General features: G+C 37.5%; 2 protein-coding genes across 2 annotated transcripts in view; both read right to left on the reverse strand.

Moving 5' to 3' along the window:
* LOC123271347 (protein flightless-1) overlaps nucleotides 1-23,371 on the reverse strand; it is a gene marked incomplete at its 5' end in the record, with an annotated part of 29,806 nt that extends 6,435 nt beyond the window's left edge. Inside the window, 5 exon segments of the mRNA XM_044737646.1 lie at nucleotides 17,104-17,276; nucleotides 17,350-17,655; nucleotides 17,723-17,908; nucleotides 22,915-23,161; nucleotides 23,301-23,371. Coding sequence (XP_044593581.1) covers nucleotides 17,104-17,276; nucleotides 17,350-17,655; nucleotides 17,723-17,908; nucleotides 22,915-23,161; nucleotides 23,301-23,371 — 983 coding nt within the window.
* Nucleotides 1-26,142, reverse strand: part of LOC123273473 (calcium/calmodulin-dependent 3',5'-cyclic nucleotide phosphodiesterase 1-like) — a gene marked incomplete at its 5' end in the record, with an annotated part of 344,764 nt that overhangs the window by 95,394 nt on the left and 223,228 nt on the right. The gene's annotated exons all lie outside the window — the stretch shown is intronic.

Here is a 26,142-nt window from a genome sequence, read left to right on the forward strand (position 1 = left end):
AGTCCGTTATGATAAAAATCAATTTTCAAATAAAAATAAAAAATTTTTAACATGTTATCCGATCTGTGAAATATAAATTTTAAATTTTTTGACCTAAATCCTCAAAAAATTTTAGTTAATTCTACTTTTTTTGATATTATTCTTATTACACCTGTGTCTTGGTGGAATCCTCTTGCAACACTACTGTTAGGCCAACAATCAGGGTTCACAAAATATCCCTGCTTTTTATGATTGTGGGATAGTCGCGATCGAAAAAATCACTATCTTAAAAAAGAATGGCCAACGAGAACGAATTTGAATCCTGGTTCTCACAATGCTACCCGAGAACCTCTAATTGATCCTTCCAAGTACTTACTACCGCCACTATACATCAAGCTTGGTCTTATGAAGCAGTTTGTCAAAGCTTTAGACAAAGATGGCAACTGTTTCAAATATTTGGAGGGAAACTTTCCAGCTATAAGTGATGCAAAATTGAAAAAAGGAATTTTCGATGGACCCCAAATTCGGACTTTATTGTAGGACGATAATTTCGAATATAAAATGAACGAAAATGAGAGAGGAGCATGGGCAAGCTTCAAAGAAGTATCACAAAACTTTTTAGAGAATACGAAAAGTAAGAATTACGTGAATTTAGTTGAAGAGTTGTTGTACAACTACGATACTTTGGGTTGCTTGATGAATTCAAAATTGCACTATTTAGATTCTCACCTTTCACACTTTCCTGAAAATCTTGGCGATTACAGTGAAGAGCAAGGCAAAAGATTCCATCAAGACATTAGTGTAATGAAAAATCATTATCATGGAAAGTAGGATATCAATATGATGGCAGATCATTGTTGGACACTGAAGACAGATCTACCTGAGAAAATAAGAAAGCGAAAGAGAAACCCGTTATGTAGATCATTTGAAGATAAAAGGGTTAGATATGAGCGAAGAACGAATTAAAATTAAAAAATAAATTTAGGTCAAAAAATTTAAAATTTATATTCCACAGATCGGATAACATGTTAAAGATTTTTTATTTTTATTTAAAAATTGATTTTTATCATAACGGACTTGATTTATTTTGATTTTCAGTGGTTTTTTGCCAATTATTTATATTTTTAGAGATGTCTGAGCCATATAAATTCGAGATTTATATTCGGCGGATTGAAATACATGAGAATCATGATTAATCTAATTATATACAATTATATTTAACACAATATCTGGAATTTTTTGCTTTTTTTTGCTATTTTTTGCTTTTTTTGCAATTTTTCAGGGTTTTTTGGAATTCACTTAAACTTTTAATGGCTTATGGTCTAAATAAACTTCAGATAAGTATTAACTGGGCCAAAATACATAAAAATCATGCTTAGTTTAGGTCAAAAAAAAAAAATTTTAATCATTTTAAATCGCCTAAACAGCCGATTTTCGTCATTTTTTTTCGGTTTTTTAAAGTTTTCTCGAAAATTTGACGGTGTACGGGTCAAACTGACCTCAAATTCGGGTTTAGCGGGTCGAAATACATAAAGATATATGGGTCCCGTCAAAAGTACTGGCAACTTTTTTTTGTTTGTGTGCCAGTGATATTATTTAATTTTTAGAACATCGAAAATAATTCATGAAAATTTCTCACAGCATGATCTGACTAAAATCGGCAGTTTTCCCATCCGTCACACAATTATCGTAAACGTCACATAATTTGAAGTATTGTACGATCGTACGATTGTACGATCGAAGTGTGTGTCCCGATATTTCACTTTGCAGCAAAAACTACGCATCGCAGACGAGTAGTGTTTGTATGTGGCAATAGGTATAAGGTTCCCATCGTGCACTATGGTGGTTGCAAGTTAATAATTACTAGAGTTATGTACGCGCGCAAGCGCGCGCCTAAATATAAAGTATATGTATTATTTTTATGCTTATGATGTATTCTACCAATCACATCATGAATAAATTTGATGCAACAAACAGTTCATCTCAATTTTAGATTTAAAAAAATGCTTATGGTTATTCGATCAATCACATCAAGAATAAAATAATGCCATATACATTTTAATACAAAGTTGTTTTTTTTTTCTAATAACAAGTATCTGAAGTGTAAAAATTAATATTAATTGCACGATTAGATTAGTTATAAGAAATTTTTAGATAAAACATTTTTATAGTCGTTTTTGTATTGATTAATGACGTCTATAAGTTAAGTAAAGGAAAGTGCGTGTTTGGAAATGAATGGATGTTCATATCCTTTAAATCCTTTAAAGTAATCCTTTAAATTAAAATACATGAAAGTCTTGAAGTTAGTCAAAGGTCGAAACTCGTACAAAACGGGCCATGATTCATTATTGGTTAAAATTTAGGCGCGCACGTAGCGCGCTATTCGAATTTCTAGTATTTTTATTAAAATTCAACGGAAATTTGACGAGAAACAAAAGAGTAAACGCGAAATGACGAGTTTGTATGTGTGTGTGATTCTGTCTCTGTCTGCTTGTGTGTATGTATGTATGTTTGAGTGTGATCTTAAGATGAAGAGAGAGGGACAGAAGACAAATAGTATATTACCATGACACTCGATGTTTTTCTTTTTGAGTGCCTGTACATAATATTGTTTAATTTTATGTTTATGTTATAATCTTTTTCAATAAATTTTTTGAAAAGAAGCGGAAAAAAAATAAAACAGCTAAAGACAGACGCGGAAAAACAGTCCTGCCGGTGAAAACACGGGTGTACATGTGTGTGTGTGTGTGTGTGTGTGTGTGTGTGTGTGTGTGTGTGTGTGTGTGTGTGTGTGTGTGTGTGTGTGATATTACGATAGAGAAAGAGGGATAGAAAACAAATAGTATATTATCATGACACTTTATGTTTTTTTATGTGAATGTCTGTGCATAATATTGTTTAATTTTAAGTCTATTTGCTAGTGTTTTATAATATATTTTTTGAAAATAGGCGGAAAAAAAATAATAAAACAGCTAAAACAGGTGCGGAAAAACAGTGCTGCCGGTGAAAACACGGGTGTACATGTGTGTGTGTGTGTGTGTGTGTGTGTGTGTGTGTTTTTTTTTTTTTTTTTTTTTTTTGTAAAGAGGTACGAAAAAAGATCTTCAAAAGACACCGGTATCGTTAACTCTGCCGCCCATCTTCCGGCAGATATCGATAGTCGGTAGTGTGGAGATTTTTACCCACTAAAAAAAAACATTCCTGCCTATGATCTCTTCGGTGCTTCTTCTGTAGTCCTTCCATCGAGCACACTCGAAGAATGTGTGTTCGGCGTCGTCGATTTTATCCGGGCAGTATTTGCACGTTGGTGTGCTGTGCAAACCCATCTTGAAAAGATAGGCATTGAACTGCCCATGTCCCGTCAATAGCTGGGTCAGGAAGAAGTCCGTATCCCCGTGCTTCCGAGAGAGCCAGACGTTGATGTTTGGGATCAGGCGCGCCGTCCATCTGCCCGTCTCTCCCGATGTCCATCGGTCCTGCCACTCTTGCTGCGTTTCCGCCTTTATCCTCGTTCTTGCGTCCTTCATGTTATCATCACTGTCTTTAGCGTCATAGAGTTTTGCTCTTTCGAACGCTAATAGGTCGATGGGCGCGGCTCCTGCAATGACCAATACAGCCGCTTCGGAAACTGTGCGGTAGGCGCAGGCAACCCTGAGAGCGCCTTGCCGCTGTACTGCTGCGATCTTTCGCCGGTAGGTCTTCTGCTTTAATATGTCTGCCCATATCTCCGCTCCATAAAGCAGTACCGAGTGGACTGCTTCTAGAAGAACTCTTCTCTTTTTTTGTTCTTGGTCCCATGGTGTTGGTCATAATTCGTGCTAGGCTAGACACAGTCTTGCTGGCTTTCTTGCATGCACTGTCGAGGTGTTCACGGAAAGATAGTTTCTCGTCTATCATTACCCCTAGATACCGCAGGGCCCTTGTTGACGTCAGCGTTGTTCCTCCCATGTCCATAGCGAATGGTTTTGGAAACCATTTTTGACGGGTCAAAACGACCATCTCGGTTTTCTGTTTGGCGAGTTTCAGGTGATGCTTATCGAGCTTATCGCGGGGCATATTTATGTTCATACAAAAATGAAAAAAAAAAAAAAATAATGAATATATGAAAAAAAAAAAAATAAAAATGAAACAAAATTTAATTTATTTTCTTTTCAATTCGCCCAGCGAAGCTAATTCTCATTTAGTAATTTTTACGATCTACTATTGTAAATTTTATCCAACAATCAAGACTAGCAAGAAACTTAAAAAGTCGAATACTATAGAGCAAATATACAATATGTGATTGTGAACTTTACAATTCAACTATTGTAAAAATTCACAGTCGGATTTTTTAAGAGAAATTTTAGGGAAAGAGAGAGATAGGAGGTTGGACTAATTGGTACCTGTACACTATTGTGTGCCAAAATGTAACTCCCGTGGAGAACCTTTTAAAATTGGAATTTTTAGTTCCGCTTTTAACAAGGGCTGCGTTTGGGCATTTCCTGATATATTTTGGTGTGAGACAATGTATTTGATTTTCATAGAATTTTTTAACAGAAGCTTAGTTTGTGTATTTCCGGTGAAAATTCAAAATTTGGCCGGAAGTGCCCAATTAAATCTCCTGTTGAAAATCCTATAAATAATCAAATGAATTCTCTCAACCCGAAATATCTCAGGAAATGCCCAAACACAGCTGCTGTTGAAAGTGGAACTCAAAATTCAAATTTTGAACGGTTCTCCACGGAATCTACATTTTGGCACACCCTACTGTACACCCTGTTGAAAATCTACAATAAGATCCCATAAAAAGCGACAAAAGTCACTTAGAAACCAATAAAATTTATGGGTTTCTAAGTGGCTTTTGTCGCTTTTGATGGGATCCTATTGGAAATTTTAAACAGGGCAGTAATCGAAAAAAGAAATCGAAATTTTCATAAGTAATGAAAGTATAGTCCAGCTTTACAATAGGTGTATCGTAAATTTTCCCAGAAATATTTTTTCGTGTATGACATGTATGATATGACATTTGTGTCCAAATTTTAATTAAAAATATTTTTGCATAAAAAAAATTTGAATTAGGTTAAATACCCCATAGATGGACACCCCCCAATAGATGGACAAATATTATTTCCAGAGGCAATTACATTAGTTCTAAAAACAAAAATCTCAAGTTGTTATTTTTTTCTATGTCAACATATAGTTCTGAGAGCAACAAGTAATTTTTAACTTCCCGCTAAGAAAATCGAAGATTTTCAAAAATCAGGAAGTTATTGTTTTCACCCCGTTTTACGAATCAGGATCAGGAATTCTAAATCTAAAATAAAACACTCGGTGTTGGGGCGAATAATTATAAATAATTTATTCCCCAATGGGAGAAAACTCTAGTAATGACTAGAGAAAAACTCTTCGAAGATAGATACAGTCGTGTATGATATGAATATGTGTGCGTGTATAAGTGAAATAATTGTATTGAAGATACAATAGGGGTGAGAGATGATCTCAGCCGCCGATAGGTTATTAAGGTTAACCGTCGACCTGTTAATGATGATCCGAGAAGATCTGAGAATTTTGATCCGAGAGGATCAAATGTGTGTTTGATCTGAAAGATCGAGTGAGTATTTTGCAAAAATCGAGTTTTCATCAGATCTCGACGTTTTAAGGTCATAGGAAGCTTCTCTGACTACACCCGCGATGTAGTCACTATGTCTGTATGTGTGTGTGTGTGTGTGCGTGTGTGTGTGTATGTGCGCGTGTGTGTGTGTCTGTTTTTTTTTTTTTTTTTTTTTAAGGGGGGGGAATCCTTTTTACGGATTCTAGGCATAGCTGTTTGGCCTGGATATGTGGTGACTCGACGCAGTGTCATACTAAAACTCGACGCTGGCGCCCCTACCCACTAAACCCTAAACCCCTTTTTCTCTTTCCCCTAATCCCTCATGGAAACCGCCGTCAGGCATTACTTCGTGAGGGGAGGATCTAGCTACTGCTCTTTCTTCTGGTGGCTAAGGTGTTATTCTTTCCTCCTTCTAATTGGCGTCATTCGCTCTTCTTCTTTCTATGGACCGCAGGTCTGAGAGGACTCCCGTGACAAACGTGTTTGTGGCGTTCCAGGCAGCTTCTGATGACAGCATTGCTTCTACTATTGTCTCTGGTTGGATTTTCCTCTTCAGGATATTTTCCAGCTCATCTCGCTGTGGATAAAAACGTGGCCACTCAAAGAAGAGGTGCTCTGCATCTTCATTGACTCCTGGGCAGGACGGGCACTCTGGGGAATTATCATGCTTAAAGCGGTGGAGATACGCTCGGAAACAGCCGTGTCCTGATAACATTTGCGTAAGATAATAGTTGACCTCACCGTGACTCCGGTTTAGCCAAACGTTGATCCTTGATATGAGACGATGCGTCCACCTACCCTTCACTGTGGCATCCCACTGTAGTTGCCATCGACTTATGCTCTTCTGCCGTTCTTCTGTTCTAAGCTCCTCAGCGCTTAGTGTGGTTGACTTCTTTCGTTGATAAAGGATCCGTCTTTCCTCAGCTAAGACTCTGAGAGGCAAAGTTCCGGAAATGACACACACTGCTTCCATAGATATTGTGCGGAAGGCGCTCGCTACTCTTAAGGCACTCAGACGGTAGACTGGTCCAGCTTTTCTCCATGATTCTTGCTTCTCTAGTGCGTCCGCCCAGATAGATATTCCGTAAGTGAGCATTGATGTGACTACAGATGATAGCAGTAGTCTTCTGCTCTGCTTTGGGCCTCCGACGTTTGGCATCAGTCGTGCTAAGCTAGCTACCACTGCTGATGCTTTTGCACTCACGTGTTCGACTTGCTGCTTAAAGTTGAATCAGGCATCAAGCATCACTCCCAGATATCGGATATATGGTTGCGATGTGATTTCTTGTTCTCCGACTTTCAGCTTGTTTTTTTTGAAATATCTCCTAAACGGCTGAACCGATCAACTCCAAAAACTAATCAGCTCTTAACCTCGAAAAACCACGTCGATTGCCACCAGCCCGGTCAAAATCGGCTGATTTGTTCGTGAGATATCGTTGTCGAAAAAAATGTTTTTTTCAGAATGTTTATGAAAGTTTTAGTCTGACCAGTTTTCGCTTAAAGATTTTTAAAAGAACTCAGAAAATTGCGTTGAATGCCGTAAATCGCGAGAAAATCAGTTAATTCATTCAAAAGTTATTGCGGTTTGAAAATTCAAAAAATAGTGTTCTATATAACATCATTCGCCTTTTAAGCTCGAAGAGCTCAAAAGCACAGAACAGCTATTTATTTGAGCTCGGAGAGCTCAAAATTACACGAAAATTATATTTTTGAGCTCGAAGAGCTTAAAAAATAAGTGAATTGTTGAGAACTTAGATATGGAGGTAGCGGGAAGTTGGAGGGATGGCCTTTAGGGTCTACCGTTTTCCTAATTTTTTTATGTTCAAATGACCTACGCAGTGGGTTCCTTTTTTTAGGTCGCTTAATAAACTTCAAACTAGATTTCATAGATTCTCACGTCAACCACTTTCCTGAAAATCTTGAAGACTACAGCGAAGAACAAGGAAAACGATTTTATTAAGACTTAAATGAAATGAAGGGTAGGTATCGAGTAAATTAGAATGTTAACATAATGTTAGATTTGGGCTCGATGCTAACAAGAGGAACACCAGAAGAAAACAGAAAACGTTAAGAGTATCATTGCCATCAAATTTCGTGAAAATTTGAATCGATTCGGTTCGCTAGATTTTGAGAAATCTAAAAAATAAAATTTTCAAAAAATCGTTTTTTTTTTTTAATAACTTCTAAACGGCTTTACCGATCAATCCCAAAAACTAATCAGCTCTTAAGTTTAAAACACCACGTCGATTGCCACCAGTCCCGTCAAAATCGGTTGATTCGTTCGAGAGTTATACAACCTGTAAGGGCCCCAGACTTGGGTGACGGTCCTACTTCATTTACATATTGTGCTCTGCGTGTCATGGGTCGATAGTTTTGCACCAGTGGGATATCTACTGCGCTTGCTTGCTTGAATGACTCTTATGTGGCATACCGCAATCACAGTTAATACGACCACGAGCACCATAGTGGGCATATGTCCCGTTCGTTGTGAGTCGGCCCTCTCACTCTTGCCGAGGGTTTTATGCAGCACTTAATCTGTGAGTCTTTTTCTTCAAAGATAAGGGCCGGAGGTCGTGTGCGGTGGACGTGGTATGCGCAAGCTGCCGAGTTCTTCGCGCAATTCCTGTGTCTGTATATTGCCGTTGGCCGAGTGAGAGGGATGCAGCTTATTGCCCCGGTTTCCGAGGGTTTATACCCAAGGTGACGTGAGAGGTTACTTTTATTTTCAGCTAAAAGACCTAAAAGCCAAGCTTGATTAACGTGGTGAGGACTTGTATGGCAGGAGGGTTGCAAATCCTGTCACTAACGTAGCGGCGCCATGTGGCCGGCAACCCTTGGTTTGGTTAAACACGATCACCCGGTTGGGACATGGCGGCTCTGTTACACCCTGTGTCTGTTATTTCCGACCTACTCGTGGGTTCCTCATGTATACTTTTTCTCAACTAACTCTTCCGACCGTTCGACGGAGCGCCAGAATAGCCAACCACGTTTCTCCGAACGAGCTGCTATCTGACGTTCCCGTTCATCGCCGGCCCGCGGATTCGGGATCGCGATCGCGATCGTGTAAGACCGCGAAAGCAATACGGATAAAACAGCTAATGCCTCTAGCTACGCGACCCTGTTTAGTTAAACTCACGCGATTGAATTTAGAAGAGGTAAATGCAAGTAGGCATTTGAAGGGGGGTTTCCGAATCTTGCTCGCGAAGCATCGACCGGCGAAGATGCCTAGGGACGACTAAAAACACCCTCAGAGGGTCCGCGAACTCGGAAAACTTAGATGGGCTCGCGCCGGCGTTAGGTCAAATCAAAAGTCTCCGCACGCGATCCGGGGAATGAGGGTCGAAGGTTTTCGAGTTTTACAGGCGAATTTGCGAAACGACAGAGCTGGGACTCTGGAGGCGAGTCAGTTGTGGGAGGAGAAACGTATTGATGTTCTCCTTCTACAAGAGCCATACGCAGCACACCGTAATAATAGTTTCAAAATACCTGGGTTCGGTTGCGGCATACAAGTTGCTGCCGAAACCAGGTCCAGGCCATATGTGACCATTTGCTTAACAAATCCTAAATATAAATTGCTGGTTCTTTCACAGCTTAGTACAACTCACTGCGTATTTGCTCAGATCATGGGACCTGACACATCGTTCTTTGTAGTCTCGGCATATTTCCAGTATAAAGACGAAATAGACACGCATTTGAAGCACTTAGAGAGGGTGGTCCGAGCACTGAGAGGGAAACGGGTATTAATATCAATGGACGCGAACGCGTAATCCGAGAGATGGGGATCCGAGACTGACGACGCGCGTGGCGAAAAGTTAGAGCAATTTATTGACGCACATGAGTTAGAGATAATCAACGACGCGAGAGAGGGCCCGACATTTGAATCAACAAACGGGAGTTCGTATATCGATGTGACACTCGTCACGCCTAAACTCGCAAGTAGCATTCATAGCTGGTCCATTAAGAGGAGTTGGGTGCAGAATACTGACCACTATCCGATCGAGATCACTCTAGGGACTAAATCGGGGGAGAAGGATGGCGTACAGGCGGACCCCAAGAGGTTTAACTTAACGTTGACTAATTGGGAAAAGTTTGACGAAACCCTTTTCTCGTGCGCATGCACAAACCTTGAGAGCCTTGGAGTGGAATCGGTTGAGGACGTGGAAAGGTATGCCTCTGCGCTTGGCAAATCAATTTTAGAAGCTTGCGAAGCCGCGATAACACATAAGAAAACCCATGTAAAATCATACCCAAAAGAGTGGAAGAAGGGGGCAATCATAATGTTAGTTAAAAGCACCGACAAAAACGCAAATGACCCTAAATCTTATCGACCAATTTGCCTCCTTTCGGGTTTAGGTAAGGTGTTCAAGAAGCTCATCAAAGAGCGACTTACTGCCACAGTCTTGGCAGAGGGGAACATTTCGAGCCGACAGTTTGGTTTCACAGCCAAAAAGTCGACGGAAGATGCAATTGTGGAGATGCGCCGATTTGTAGACTCCTCAGAGAAGAGACTGGTAGTCGGACTTCTCTTCGATACCTCTGGCGCTTTTGACAGCGTGTGGTGGCCGTTAGTACTCGAGGACCTCAAGGCCAGAGGCTGCCCTAGCAATATTTACGCGGTAATTTGTAATTACTTTGAGGACAGATCGGTCGCGCTGTCATGGGGTTTTGGTAGTGAATCGAAAACACCGACGCGAGGGTGCCCGCAAGTATCAGTGCTAGGACCATTGTTTGGAACATCATGTTCGACGATCTCCTCAAGAAACTCGAACTGACAGAACACGGGAATAAATTTGTTCCACTTGCTGACGATTTGCTCGTCTTAGTAGAGGGCTCTTCAAGAAATGAAATAGAGCGTAATAGTCAAGTAGTAGTAGATATGATACTGGAATGGTGCTGTTCCGCAAAGCTCGAACTGTCAAAGTCGAAGACTGAAGCCATCTTCCTCAAGAACGAATTTGTGCATCGCGGTCCACGTAAGGACAAAAAGATCCCGTACCCCTATGAAGCAAAAGGATGACAGAGAAAGCCCAAGTACGATAACAAACTGCCAAAAATAATGATAGGAGACTCAAAAATTAAATTCAAGACCAGCGTTAGATAGTTAGGGGTACACTTCGATGAGGGCCTTAAAGTGAAAAGTCATATTAAAACAAGGCGCGCGAAACTAAGTAAGGTATTCGGGCGCATGCGACGTATTGCGCGAGCGGAATGGGGATTGCGTTACTCGGCAATGTCCACCATATACAGGGGTTTCTTTATGCCTATCGTCACCTATGCGGTGGCGGCTTGGAGTGATCGTTGCGATATGGAGGACTGGAAACACCTTCGGGCGCTACAGCGTCAGGCGCTAATAACAATAACTACTGCCTACAGGACAGTGTCGCTTGACGGAATATGCGTAGTCACGGGTGCAGTGCCCATTCAGCTCGTAATAGACGAACGGTGCGCGCGGTACAACCTTCGTATCGGCAAACAGGCTACCCTTGGAAACGTCACCGTGCAGCCAAATGTGGAGGATCGTCTTGTAACCCTAAGAACTGAAACCATACGTCGGTGGCAAGAACAATGGGACACATCAGAGAACGGCCGCGGAACTAAAGTCTTCTTCCCAGACGTTGCAGAGCGCCTAACAAGTAAATGGATCAGTCCTAACTTCTGGCTGACCCAGATCCTAACCGGTCACGGTTGCTTTAGAGAATACCAATTCAAGTACGAACATACGGATAGTAAATTCTACGACGAGTGTAGGAAAAATGGGGTAGGAGAAAGGGTCGACAACGTGGAGCACTTAATGCTCGAATGCCATGAGTACGAGCCTCAACGTGAGGTGCTCAAGGACATGGAGTGGGAACGCGGAGTGGGCGAGCGTTGCGCGTGCGATTGCCACATCCCAAAGTAACTTCAAGCTTTTAAAAGGTTTCAGTAAAGTAGTAATGTGTTGCAAACTCCGAACCCAACTAGCTAAAGAAAACGCGACTAGGGACGAGACTCAACAGACATCCACCTAGGTAGAGTCGGAGTGCCTAGGCACAAGCGATATGCTCCACACAATTGTGAGGACAGTATAAAGTTTTGGATGTCTGCCGTAGAATAAGATAGGGAAAATGACCACAAACTACACAAGTGCCCGGGCACTCCACACACGCAAACACTTACACGTAGAGTCATATTTTACACACAACACACTACACAAACAACATGGTCTTCTATCGACTCCGCCTCCCTGTGGTCCCCGCTGGTTACTGTTTATTGTCTGTGGGTACATCTCGATGTGCCCACAGAAGAAGAATTGCCAGAGGAGTCGATGAGAGTTGCACACACTTACAATTATACGCATTTCTTGCTGCTGCTCAATGACTGTATGAATACAAGAGAGCAGAGGTTTTTCCTTGTCCGCGATCTTGGCTGTGTTTTCACTATGGTGGAAGTAGGACAAATATACGTGCGAGTATAGCTCTTTTAAGCCCATGAATCGGCCTTTTCGGAGGTAGGCGAAAGCCTCACCACATATTCTTCTCGTTCGAGAGTTATGAAAAACGAAAAATTTCGAAAAAAGTGTTTTTTTTACATAACTTTGACATTTCTTTTTGGATTGTTTTTGATAAAACAAAATAATTATTATAGCCTTAATTATTAGAAAAACCACGTCGATCGCTACCAAGTACGTAAAAATCGGTTCATTGGTTCGTAAGTTATCGTTGTCGAAAAAATTCGGAAAGTGAATTTTTGAAATTTCTCTAAGATTTTCGGTTTGATCAGTTTGTATTTAAAAGTATATTATAGATTCTGGAAAACTGTGTGGAATACTGCCAACCGTGTGAGAATCGATTTATTCATTCAGAAATTATTGCCGTTTGAAAATTGAAAATATACTGTTCCATTTAACTTCTATCAGACTTTTAAGCTCGAAGAGCTCAAAAGCTTAGAACAGCTTACTATATGAGCTCAAAGACCTCAAAATAACATGTAGATTATATTTTTGAGCTCGAAGAGCCCAAAAACGTCATAAGTGCAATTTTAAGAGCTTATTTATGGAATTAGCGGAAAGTTGCAGGGATGGCTTTTAGGGTCAACCGTTTTCCAGATTTTTTTTAAGTGCGTACGATAATTTTTTAGAAAACCTGATAATTTTATGGCACTGTATCAATCAGATAAGCAAAAGTTTCTGGGAACACTGAAAATCGGTCAGTTACTATAGTAGAGTATCCGAGAGGTGAGTATATGCTTTAGTTAACAAAAAGTTCCTATTAGGTTAATCTTGTTAAATTAAGTTCTGAAGTAGTCTTTGATAGTTTCCTGACAAATCTTTTAATAAGTTTTTACAAAAATAATCAAATGAATACCAATTTAACCACCGGTCAGACACTGGTACAATAAAAACACCATTGTAACATCAATAAATGACTTCGGTCATCTATTGGAACCCGCTATTTTTTAAAATAATCCGGCGTTGCCCGATATAATACAGGGCCTCTGCCTTCACGACGAAAAGTGCAGCGCTTGCATTTTGAAGGACAATCACTCGGACAACACCTCGATCACGCCTTGAGCACACTGTGTCCACGTTCTGTCAAATTTGCAATTTTAGACCAATAACAAAATTTGATTCCCTTCCAAAAGTCGCGACCCGGGTGTATAAAACCACGAAACACCGCGGGTCACTTGTTCAATCCTTTATTCAAGAATACGAGGTAAGGTATCCTCGTAGAACTCGTGTGTGTCGTTGTACCGCGTTACGTACGAGGCAGTGTAAAGCACTAGGTCGCTTACACAAATTCTATATTCATTTCAATTCGATTCTTAAATTATATCTTCTACGAACCGCGCCAGTGTGCTCTTCGAGCTATATCGAGAGCCCCGTTATCCGTAGTGATAAGTCTTATCTAAATTATAACCTTTTCGTTTCATTATTTAATTAACGGCGGATTTAAGTGTCTGCCGGAGTCGTCACTCCGGTCTCGAACTCATAACTAAACATTGTTAATCATAAAACATAGTTATAAGTGAATAGTTCGTAAGTGAATCATTGTGAATTGAGTGCATTTTGCCTTATAGAGCCAATAATCAAATAAACACTAAAAACCCGAATATCGTGGTGTACATCACTTCTAAAAATAAGTTCCTGAGTTTGTTCCATTACATCAACTTCAGCCACGAGAGGAAGAAGAGAAGCCAATCCAGGATCTGCCACCCGCCCAATCGATCCAAAATCAATAATAAAAACCATAAAGGACGACCGTAAGTTCAGCATTTGAAATCGACTTCCCTCTCATTTCGTTGTCGGGAAACCCTAGTTACCAGGGAGCGTTCGAGTGATTCTCATAAACATAAAACTCTTGTAGCTTATCTACAAGAGAAAATCTATCTAAAATTTGTCCGAGCCTCCTTCAGGCCCACTCACCATTAGTTATTTATTTATAATTAATTCGGACATAACAACCGCATGCACAGTTGTAAGTTTCTAACTTATATAAAATAAAATTATAAATATGTTTAAGTGATAATTTAATGTTTACATGAATGTTGTTATTCAAAATAATTTACAATTTTTAAATTAATAGTAATAAAGAAGTATTTATACCTAGTGTTTAATGTGTTTCAAATAAGATGGTTGCTAAGTCAAGTTTACGTTTGCAATAAATTTAAATATGAATTTTTTTGTTGAAATTGGAAATAATAGACATAAATTCACAGTATTTAATGATTTATTTTAAACAATAGCCATTATTTTTAATAATAATTGCATGCATGTACCTCAACAAAATGTTTTGCCCTTGTCATTATTGAATCTAAGTTTAATTTACTAATCTGTTACGTTTTTATTATTGTTAGTTCTGTTCTAAACTAAAGGAATTGTGTTTACTTATAATACAAATCTAATTTAAATAAATAAGTATAAAAACATTATACATTAAACAGTCTCTATAATCAGTCAACTAAGGGGCTGGCAGTAGCCTGATCGGCTTGGTGCCTGCTTTTCGAAAGAGTGGGACCCGGGTTCGATCCCGGCACGCACCAATATTTTTGAGTGATTATAATTAAAAAAAAAAAATATGTGCGTTACGTTGCTAGCCTCTGAAAGTGACAGCGATAGCCGGGCAGCACACGTCTGACTTGAGTGATCACCCAGTAAAGTAACGATTTGGATGGATGACCACTCTAGTTAGGGTTGTAGAGATGTGCATTTACCGGTATTTTGATTTTATGTGACGAGACCGTCATAAATATCGTTTTGTGACGGTAAGTGACATCACAAATTCTTTTTCGACACGTTTGTTGCGCAAATGACTGTCACAAGCCCGGTCACAATTGTTACCGTCAAATACAACTACGTAGACGTTCCGTGACAGTTTTTTTTACAAAAATTACTTAATTATTTGGGAAGTATTTATCTGAAAGATAATAAGAGATTTGATAAAAAATAAAATGTCAATTAGAATGAGTATAATTTGTTAATGGATGAATAACGAAATTTAAATAATTTTATTATTTAAAACTTTGCTTGAAATTAACAAATAATAATATTTTTTTCTGAGGATATTTTTATTATCATAACATCTTAGTTGTTAGGTTTAATAAAAAAATAATTTTAATTATTTATTTACGTATAATATTTAAATAAATATTAATTTAATTTCATAAAACTCTAATCTCTCTAGTTGATTCACATAGCTGCGTGCATAAATTTTGAGTTGACAAGGACAAAATAAACTCTACATAACCGCTAAAATACCCTGAATAAAAAAAAGTATTGAGACAAAGAAAAAAGTATTGAAAAGTATTAGATTGATTAGAAAACTAATACTTTTCAATACTTCTTTCTTTGTCTCAATACTTTTTTTTTATCGGGGTCCATTATTATTTATGATTGAAGTTAATTCCACTAGATGGCGATAGTTTGTGACCGTCTCGTCATAACACTATCGGTCACAAAACCGTTTTGTGACGGTAAAAAGTCTGTAAAATTACTCGTCACGTGACCAGTGTACATCTCTACAGGGTTGGCTAGCACGAGGGATCTCTGTACACTAGGAGAGGGGCCTAATGCTCCAGTGGCCGATAAAGAAGAATTTCTTATCAATCACTGTAGACTTAGCCCAGCTCCGACTCTACTATCATGGGTTTTCTCTGTGGTTTTCCCTCGATTCTGTTCCAACAGCCTGAGAGGCGAGGTTCAAGGTAAATGCGGTACAGAAAGCACAAGTCGGTCCACAGCCGCAAAAATTAAAAATGAAGTTACAATACTGTAGAATGGTCGAGTGGGACGTGCTGGAGTCCAATATGAGAGATACAAAATGCGTAGAGCTAGGAAGAAAAAAGAGGAATCAGCCTTGTAAAAGACCGAAAGGTGTACAAGTAAAGCAATAATAATAAATAATCAGTCAACTACTGGAACATTCCGGTCAATTTACTGGGTGAAACCGGTCAGCTACTGTTATTTTTATCTTACCTGCATTTAAATGTGAATTTATATGTAATTTTATTAATAATTCAAATAAATAATATCTCATATCAAAAACTTAAACATTTAAAATTTAAATAAACTTTGAGTTATTTTCTTTTAACATATAATAATTAAATTACGATCAATTAAGATGTCAAAAATCCTTAATCGGTCAACCACTAGTACATTTACCCTACTTAAGGGGTTAGGGGTAGTCAGAGACGCGAAAAAATGAGAATTTTCAGTAATTTTTTTTTGCCATTAAATCATTTTATTTTACAAAAGTAATAATATAGCATCATTACACAATGTTTTGACTTGAAGTAACGAAAATTTGAAGAAAAAAAATTTATCATTTCCAAAGTTATAGCTGTTTGTGTTGACCCACCAAAAAAAAAAAAAAGGTCCTTGCGGTGATCATTATAAGTCCTTGAAGATTCATCTAAAATCAATCGGACAAAATCAATCGGAAAAAATTAGTTTAATAAATAGATAATCTTGGGCCTGATCGAAGCTTTTTTTTTTTCAAAAACTAACAAAATGACGGCCTCAGGAAATTTTTTTCTAGATTTTCGGGGAAAAATCAACAGTTAATTGTTCATAAAAAATCGAAATTTTTGAAAAAAAATTCTTCGATCACGCACAAGATTATCTATTTATGAAACTAATTTTTTCTGTCCGATTGATTTTAGATGAATCTTCAAAGACTTATGATGATCACCGCAAGGACATTTTTTTTTGCTGGGTCAACACAAACAGCTATAACTTTGGAAATTATAAATTTTTTTTCTTCAAATTTTCCATACTTCAAGTCAAAACATTGTGTAATGATGCCATATTATTAATTTTGTAAAATGAAATGATTTATTGGCAAAAAAAAATTACTGAAAATTCTCATTTTTTCGTGTCTCTGACTACCCCTAATCCCTTAACAATGGATAAATTGGAGAAATCAAGGATAAAAATTTTTAAACTGTCTCGTTGGGCGTGGGACTTTTTGTGAGTTTATACATCACCTCTATTCCAGCATTGTAATTTTTAAAAATCAATTATTCGTGAAGAGTAGTAAAACTTATGAATAATTACTTACCAAACGAAAACATCGGAATAACAGTCCACAATGTATACATTTTTGCTATTTAAATGATCGGGGGTTAATTTGCTTCGTGAAACTTCTACTTGCGGAAGTTCTAAATAACCCATCCCAAGTCGTACTTGATATAAACGAGGAATTGATATTTTAAAATCTGCTTCATCATGATTCTAAAAGTCCGATTTTTATCGTCAGTAAAAACATTTAAAAATTTATTATCTGTGATTAAACTATCATTTTTACCTTTATCACTAAATTAGATTTATCTACTCCTAAGCATGAACAGAACTCATTTGATTCCATGCCCATAATCTCAGTCACAATTTCAGCTTGAAATCGTTTTTCATTTTTATTGATTTTTTCAGCCATTAATCTAGATTTTGATTTCAATGTATTTTTTGCATTTTTTCCATACCATAAATATATTTTTCGGTAAGTATCGAAAATGAAAACGAAGTTTGAATTTAAACTATCTGGGTTGATTAAAACTGGTTCTAAATGGATCGATGCACCAATCAAGTGTACTTGATATAAGCGAGAGATAATAGGCTTAGGAAAAAAAAATTGATTTTTACTCGATCAATTTAAATATTAAAACTGAAGATTAAATACTTACTGTATCATCAACTGTGTAAAACCCTGATGATGTTCTGCCACCTTCAATATACGTAATATCTGAATTAAATAAGAGTAAGAAATCATCTGATTCATCTCCTTGCTCTTCCCGAATTGTGCGACATTGAGCTCCAAGGAAATTCCGTAAATTAACTGCATGGATCGCAGCACACGCTCGTTTATCGAGCTGTAAACATAACAGAAGTAATAAATTCTTCAATAATCGCAATAAGATATTTAATAACCTTTATTAAGAAAAATAATTAAAATCAATTTAAAACAACTCAAAATAATTTGAGTTGACTAGAGAAATGAATCATAAACAATCAAGATAATTATTGAGAATTTTATATGAAGCTATTTAAAAAATGAGATTTTATACATGGATCATTTAAAAGTAAGGAAAGTTACTTCAAGTGTATGGACTGTTTTGTAACGGGATTGATACCGCTCAATTGGCCCCTTAATTTAAATTTAAATAAAATAATAAAACAACAAAATTCGAAAGCTAAATTAATAAACAAAAAGAGCGCCACCAGGATTTTTCTCACGGTTCCTGAAACTGGTCCAGAGCACAGAGCTTATCTTAGGGTAGAAAGAGTGGAGGAAGGTGCTGTGAAATATATACATTTTTAATTAACAATATATGGCCAACATTTATTAACAACAAATTTTAACAAAGTAATCACTCACACACTCACACTACAACTACTTTACAATAATAATAATAATTCTCGTTATATTTTTTTCCGGCATCAATACAACGGTTCTAACTTAGTCTTTGTCACCTCCCAACCGGGGCGACGATGCGAAAGGGTTCCAAGTGAAATATTTTAAACGAGCTCCTCCCGACGTACCCTCGTTGGATTTGTTGTCTAGCACGTGACCCTCCTGGCGTACACGCGCGGCAAAATCTTACAATCAACTTAACCGAAACCCAAAACTGGACAAATTACTCTACCCAGAGATTCATCGATAAGTAGAGATCGTTTATTAACACCCACAGCTACAGAAGCCTCAGCCTAGTAAGCGCAATGTAAACTGAGACTGCCTGCAGCTCACACACATACACAGTACACACTTACACACTGATTTTACTTTACTTTACTTTATTTAAAAATTATTAACAAAATTAAATTCAAGAAAATTATGACAAATTAAATTCTCGACTTAAAACATCAGTCATTAGCTAGCAATTAAATTACAAAATATTTCCACAACTAATAATTTAATTCCCAAAAATCTGAACTAAAATTTGACGCATAAATTTATTCCAAATCAACTCGCAATTTTAATATTAAAATTTTAAATAAATTATTATTAAATTTCATCAAATAATTCTAACTAATTGTTCCCGGACTTAATATCCACGCTGGTAAATAAATTTTAAGAATTTTATCAAAATGATGAAATTAAATTATCAAAAATAAGTTTCAGAACGTAAGTTCAATATATACAAAATAACCACGTAGAATTCCCGGTTAAATAAATAATTATTTAATAATTTATCTCAATGTAAAAATTAATTGCCAAAAGAATATCTACGGGTAACTCAGTCTTAAATGCGCCAAATCTCAATAAATAAATTCTCAATAATGTTCATAAATAATACTCTTGCAATAAATAATATTAATAATAATAATTCAATTGTTCATAGTAAATTATCGAGTAAAATAATCGACAAGAATTTGCGCGCTCAAAATGGACGCCAATTATTCGTTAGTGCGTAGTAATTTTGACCTCGGGTACGGATTAACTACGTTGTAAAATTTAACCGACGCTGTACTGGAGTTCGTGAGAAGACAATGGAATTTTCTCGAAGAATTTACTATTCGGTTTTATTTTATTAAATTGTTAAATAAAATATGTACAAGTAAAACCGATTTTCAGATGTTTAAAAATTGTTAACAAATAATCTAGTAAATTAATTTTTATCAAATAAATTCTCACGAAAATTTACACCACAAGGTCTCTGAGTGATCCTCGGGTAAAAATCCCCTTGAGTGCCACTCAACACTGACTACAAATAAAAATTAATGAATTAGCAATTATTGAATTATTACCAATTAAATAATTAATGAAGAATTAATCAGAGGAGAAGTAAACCGAGTATAAACCGCGGTCCACTCCTAGCCCACAGAGTAATATATTCAATACCTTGATGAATAAACGACGATCTAACTCACTATTTGAGATTTAAGTCCTAGATGTTATTGGCTTCTGTCGATAGGTAACTACTCCAGGGATCGGTCCCTCTTGATTTCTGTGGCACTCCGTCTGGCGGTTACACTACTTCTCCCTGTCACAATGCATGGCTCACCTATAATAACCCCAAACTACCCCCTCCTACTCTTTCCTTAGGCCCGAAGATCGAGACGCGCCAGTAGAGATGCGGAATGACATTTTTATTTTTGGTCAGGACACGGTCATAAGACTGTCCTGTGACCGTCACATAATCTTAAAAAATTTCTGTAATGCTGGAATGACCGTCACGTTTCAAACGGTCACAAATTTAGTCATTTGCATTTATATAGACGTTTTTGACAGAATTTTTTAATGAAGCATTTTTTGAAAATTGATGCAAAATTTACGGTCACATAAAAAACCGTCATGAATTTGGTCATTTGCATCTATATAAGCGCTTGTGACAAAAATTTTTAATTTTAATTTATTCTCAAATGAAAACTATAAAATAAATCAATCATTGTATTACCGAAGTTTACTGATATATTTCAGTTTTAACTTATACAGGTAATCATTTTAAAGTCGAATAAAAATAATTTTTTCATGTAGCATTTTAAAATTGTCTTTTAATTTAAAATGACTTTCAACCATTAAATGACGCAATAAATATAAAATGACATGAATCATATTATTATTGTCACAAAAGTTTCTTTATTCAATAGTTATTATTACATATTTATCTTTAAGATTTCATATAGCTTCATATTCAAAGTTAATAACGATATCTTTTTTTTTAATTAAATAGTATTTTGTATCTTTTAGAGAATATTCGTATTAATTTCAATTATTTAAACTGTTGCATAAAATAAGGTATGACACAAAATTTATCATTAAATATTTATTAAAAAAATTATTTACCATACTTATATTACTCCAAAATTCACTCGCAATAACAAACTGTTATTTTGCTTTAAGTTCTTAGTAATTCACTAGATGGCAGCATTTTCGCTTGCTCGGTCCATCATTTAACAAACGGTCATGTGACGGTCCTGTGACCGTCCGATGACCAAAAAAAATGTCAATGATGGAACCGCTCGCATCTCTACGCGCCAGTCCTGCGTCGTAAAATTATCGATATCTGATGATATATCGACTCAGGGTAATTTTACCTTGTTACAGTTTATTACAGAAAATTACATCAATAGTAACATTGGAAATTAGTAATGAAAAATACTGTTCCATTTAAGCTCCTGACATTGTTATAAAATGATTCATAAGACCATAGAAGACTCCTTAAAGTGTGATAAACCCTAACTGTATTGTCCCCTGGAATATTGCATCTACCCGACAATTATCATGCAATGGCATAATGCTCAATCAATCATGAATTACGTCAGCCTACAAGCGATAGTAGTTAACTGTCGTGATAATAACCTTACACCAGGAGAGCTTTTATGCGCAGACGTGGCTTTCAAATCCAACGTATTTTACATGACTGACTTCAACCTCAACGCAGATAACACTTTGGCAATGTTAAGCAATCCATAGGTAATTGTTACGAATTTTGAAAAGGAATAGCTTTTTTATTTTAAAAATCCAGAACTGTTTTAAAAATCGATGAAATTCTTAGCATTGCAAGTATCTGCTGTAATGCTCGTCGAGATCAAAAACATGGTTTTAAACTCGGCGGTATTCGATCCAGTTTTTAATGCACTAATAGTTAACTCATAACATCAATAATGATCTAAATTTTTGAGCGGTTTTGCAGCAGTCAAGATCATCTTCCATGTTGGAGAGCTGATTAGATTTTGAAATTGATCGTTACATCTGTTCAAAACTTATTCCGAAAAAACATTTTTTAAAAATTTTATTCTTGAGATTGGTCACAATCTACCGGTGCGAATCGGTTAAAATAATATTGAAAATCTAAATTTAGGGAAACCTGTTTAATCCGTCAAGATTGTTCGATTTTTTCAAAGCGTTCAAACGTTATAAAAGGCTTATAAAAGGCTTACACACACACACACACACACACACACACACACACGTGCGCGCGCGCGCATAGTAGGAGTACAAGTTGTTCGCATCGGTAGGTAATAAATAATCCATCTATATATTTGGAGAAACTACGGCGTACGTTCGAAAACTTCTAAAAACGATCGATCTGTTGGAAAATATCAAAATTTTCAGAAAAGTATGTTTCCCGCAATCAGTAGCTTCTCGAGCTCGGAGAGCTCGAAAAAAATAGCAAAGTTGTGATTTTTAAGAGGTCAAAACCAGAATAGATAAAATTTCTTGAATGTTATAAGCTCGTACTCAGCGGGAAGTTCCAGGGATGGCCTGCAGGGTCAACCGTTTTCCAAATTTTTTTATTTTTCAACAATCGATGTCGCAAAAACTACTGGACAAAAAAAATTTTTTAGGAATTAAGAAGGCCTCTTTCAATTGAAAGTATTACAAGAAAAATTATGAAGAAATCGAAGACTCAAAAGCAAAATGTTGTTCAATTTGGCGTGGAATATTCCATCTATATGGTCAGATTCTAGAGAGATTTTGTTCTTGTGTCGAGTCACGTGTCAAACTACCTAGTCTGAAAACAAACGTAAGTAGGCGCTAGAAAGCTAAGATTTTAGTTTCAACAAGATTTTGTATTCCGTTGTGCCTATTTTACTCTGTACGCCTTAAATTTAGGTTAACTAGGTTGAAACAGGTTTCGAATAAAGAAAATTTCGACTCAGGAAGAGCCGCTCTCAAGTGATTTACAAATTATAAGTAAACAAAAAATATGAATTCAATTGGTTAGATGTTTTTAATGTCAGCAGGTAAAACGTAAAACTTAAAAAAATGTAATCCTTCTTTTCCCCAACCACCCGATAGTTAATAAGTTATGTGATACCATTTTTTATTATCAAATGCACAAAAGTAATAATAATATTTTTTCAATGTTAAATTATAAACGCCAGCGAAAAAAATTCAATGTAGTGATATATTCAAAAATTTGTTACTCACTGTAGCTTTCTCACCAATCCAAAAAAAAATTGACCACATCAAAGAGCCACTTTCATCTAAAATTGTTTTTAAAATTATGTAACAGTCTCCTTCGTAAAATTTTCCATGAGCAACTTCTTCGATTTGGTTTGGTAAAAAGTTTTCGATTTCCCAAACTGACAGTCCTGGTACTTGACCTGCATCTTCGTCAAATATTTCTGAATAGTCTAATGATGGTTTTTCTAAACTTTCATCCCATCTTTTAGGCCTGAATCAAAATAATAAATTTATAGAAAATTCATTTGTGTACGTCAATTCCATAACCTTAATTGAAAATACAAACGAAAGAATTGAAATTGTTGAAAAGAATTCAAATTTCATGATTTTTAATTACTTTTGCTACTTACTTCAAAGATTCTGTTTTATAATCACTCAAGTCTCGCTCCTTGTTTTTAGTCGAAGCAACATCTTTCATACCCTGTAAAGATAGTCAGATTAAGGCTCTATCAAGTTTAAAGTATTATGTAATTCAGCTTAAGTAATTGAAATTTTCAATAGATTTCGTCTTTTCACATAATTTTTCTGTCACCGCCTTGAGCAGAAAATATAATCAATGAAAATGAGAAAATCTTAATTGAAACCATAGTCGATCCATGTTCGTGAACAAATTACATTTCGACTGATTGTTGATGCAATTTTGGATTTTAAGTCTTACGGTCGAAAGAGGCTTGCTGATTTTTAATATTAAGAGCTGATTGATTATTAGAATCTATCGGTAAAGCCGTTTAAAAGTTATTTCAAAAAAAGACATTTGAAAAATTTTTTTACACAGTTTTTTTGAGATTTCTGAAAATCTACTGGTTCAAATCGGTCCAAATTGTGTTCAAAATCTGTTTGGTCAAGCCCATTTGACTGGCGCCAACCACGAAGAAATCAGTCGAACCGTTCAAAAGTTATGAGAGGTTCACACACACACACACACACACGCACACGTGCGCACACACACACAAACACACACACACACACACACACGCACACGTGCGCACACACACACAAACACACACACACACACACACACACACACAAAAGACAACCCGAGATAATACTTGGACCAAAGTAACTTGGCAAATGAAAAAGAAGGAAAGAGAACAGGAGCCAGCGGCACAATCTACTGAAGCCCAAAACTAGCTAAGTAAGGGTGGCTCAAAGAAACCGAGGAGGAAGAAGACAAGAACAAAGGCTGTGCATGTCCAGCCAGCTAAAGGGCGAACGTACGCCGATCTCCTCAAGGAAATCAAGGCCAAGGTTAAGCCGACAGAGACTGGAGTAGACATAAAGTCTATCAAACAAACGAAGCGCAGGGGCGTTCTTCTAGAAATGGGTCGCAAGACTGAAGACACAGCTGCTTTTACGGCTGCGATAAAAATAGCAACGGCTAACATCGGTACAGTCAGAACGCTCACACCAAAAACAACGATAGAGATCCTTGACGGATGGAATCTCTACCGAGAGCGACGTCCGTGAAGCACTTAAACGTGAATTCACTAACAGCCTGGAGATCAAACGGGTAAATCTGACAAAATCCACACCACGAGGCAATCGAGTAGCCTTCTGCGAAATAGACGAGGCCAGCGCGATCAAAGTCCTTGTCAAAGTCCTTTTAAAGATCGAATGGGTTAACTGCCGCATACATCCAGTTGCGGAAGTAACCCGATACTTTAAATTCCTTGGTTTTGGGCACCAAACGTGTAACTGTACGGGACCTGACAGAAGCAAGTGTTGCTATAAATGCGGCGTAGAAAACCACAAGTCCGTATACTGCACGGAGAAGCCAAAATGCTTTTTCTGTGAACCGGACAAAGATGCTCCAGATGGCTTATGTCATATTTCTGGCTCCGGGACTTGTAAGGCATTCCACACCGCACTTGCCGAAGGTACGAGAAGGCAGAAATGACGCACATACTTCAAGGAAACCCGAATAGATGTGCATTGGCGCAGAACTTACTTCGCCAGCGAATCTTTGAAAAGAAGATCGACGTTTGCTTCATCTGCGAACAATATCTAAACCTTCAAGATAGAGCATGGTTCACAGACGAAACTGGTACGGCAGCAATTTGGATTGTAAACACAAAGAACGTTACCGTCAACAACATCTAAGACCGGGGTACCAAGAATCCATCCTCGACATTTCGTTGGCGACTCCAAGGATTGCCAACATGATCGAAAACTGGACTGTATCCGAAGAATACAGTGGCAGTGATCACCAATTTGTGACATTCAACGTTGGACTGGCATCAGCTCCGGTTTCACAACGCGACCTTTCTAAGCGGAAGTGGAACGCCAGGAAACTTGATGTACAGATACTGCGAAAGTCACTCACACAAAGCTGGTCTATTCTGTAAAACAACCCGATTCCAAACACCCGCAGCGAGACTGAAAAAACAGTACTAAATACGATGAAAGAAATTGCTGCCTCGTGCGACGTCTGTATGCCACGACTGAAAAACCGGGGTTTTCACAGGCCAGCGTACTGGTGGTCACCAGACATAGCAGAACTCCGAAAAAAATGTCACGAGCTACGTCGGCTAGCAACGAGAGCTGCGAAACGCTCCCCGAATCAAGATCTACATTCGAGCGAGTACAAGCAGGCCAAAAAGAATCTAAACCGGGCTATCAAAGCAAGCAAAGCGAAATTGTGGCAAGAGATCTGTAACGACCATGACAAAGACATCTGGGGTAAAGCCTACCAAATTGTTGTCAAATGACTTGGAAAGGCTTTACCAGAAGCGCCGAAACCACGTGCTTTAATGAGCAGCATCGTAGCGGAGCTGTTTCCCAAACACCAACCAAGGGAAAGAAGACATCATATGAAAAACAGCGTAACACCTTTCACAACTAGGGAACTACAGGACGCGGCTAAGACTCTCAAGACAGGAAAAACATCTGGCCCTGATAGTATCCCGATATCGGTGATCAAGATTGTAGTCCTGAAATACCTAGATATACTACTGAACGCTTACAACGCATACCTAGCAACCGGCACGTTTCCAACGACTTGGAAGCAGCAAAGATTGGTTCTCTTCGACAAAGGTAAGGGAACCCCCATAACACCTTCGTCGTTTAGACCACTCTGCATGCTGGACATTACTGGAAAACTGCTCGAGAAGCTCATACAAAGAAGACTTCGCAACGACATCGATCGTGCTGGAGGCTTTGCCACAAACCAACATGGCTTTCAAAAAGGACGAT

This window comes from Cotesia glomerata, linkage group LG1 (assembly GCF_020080835.1).
Source record: "Cotesia glomerata isolate CgM1 linkage group LG1, MPM_Cglom_v2.3, whole genome shotgun sequence".
NCBI lineage: Eukaryota > Metazoa > Arthropoda > Insecta > Hymenoptera > Braconidae > Cotesia > Cotesia glomerata.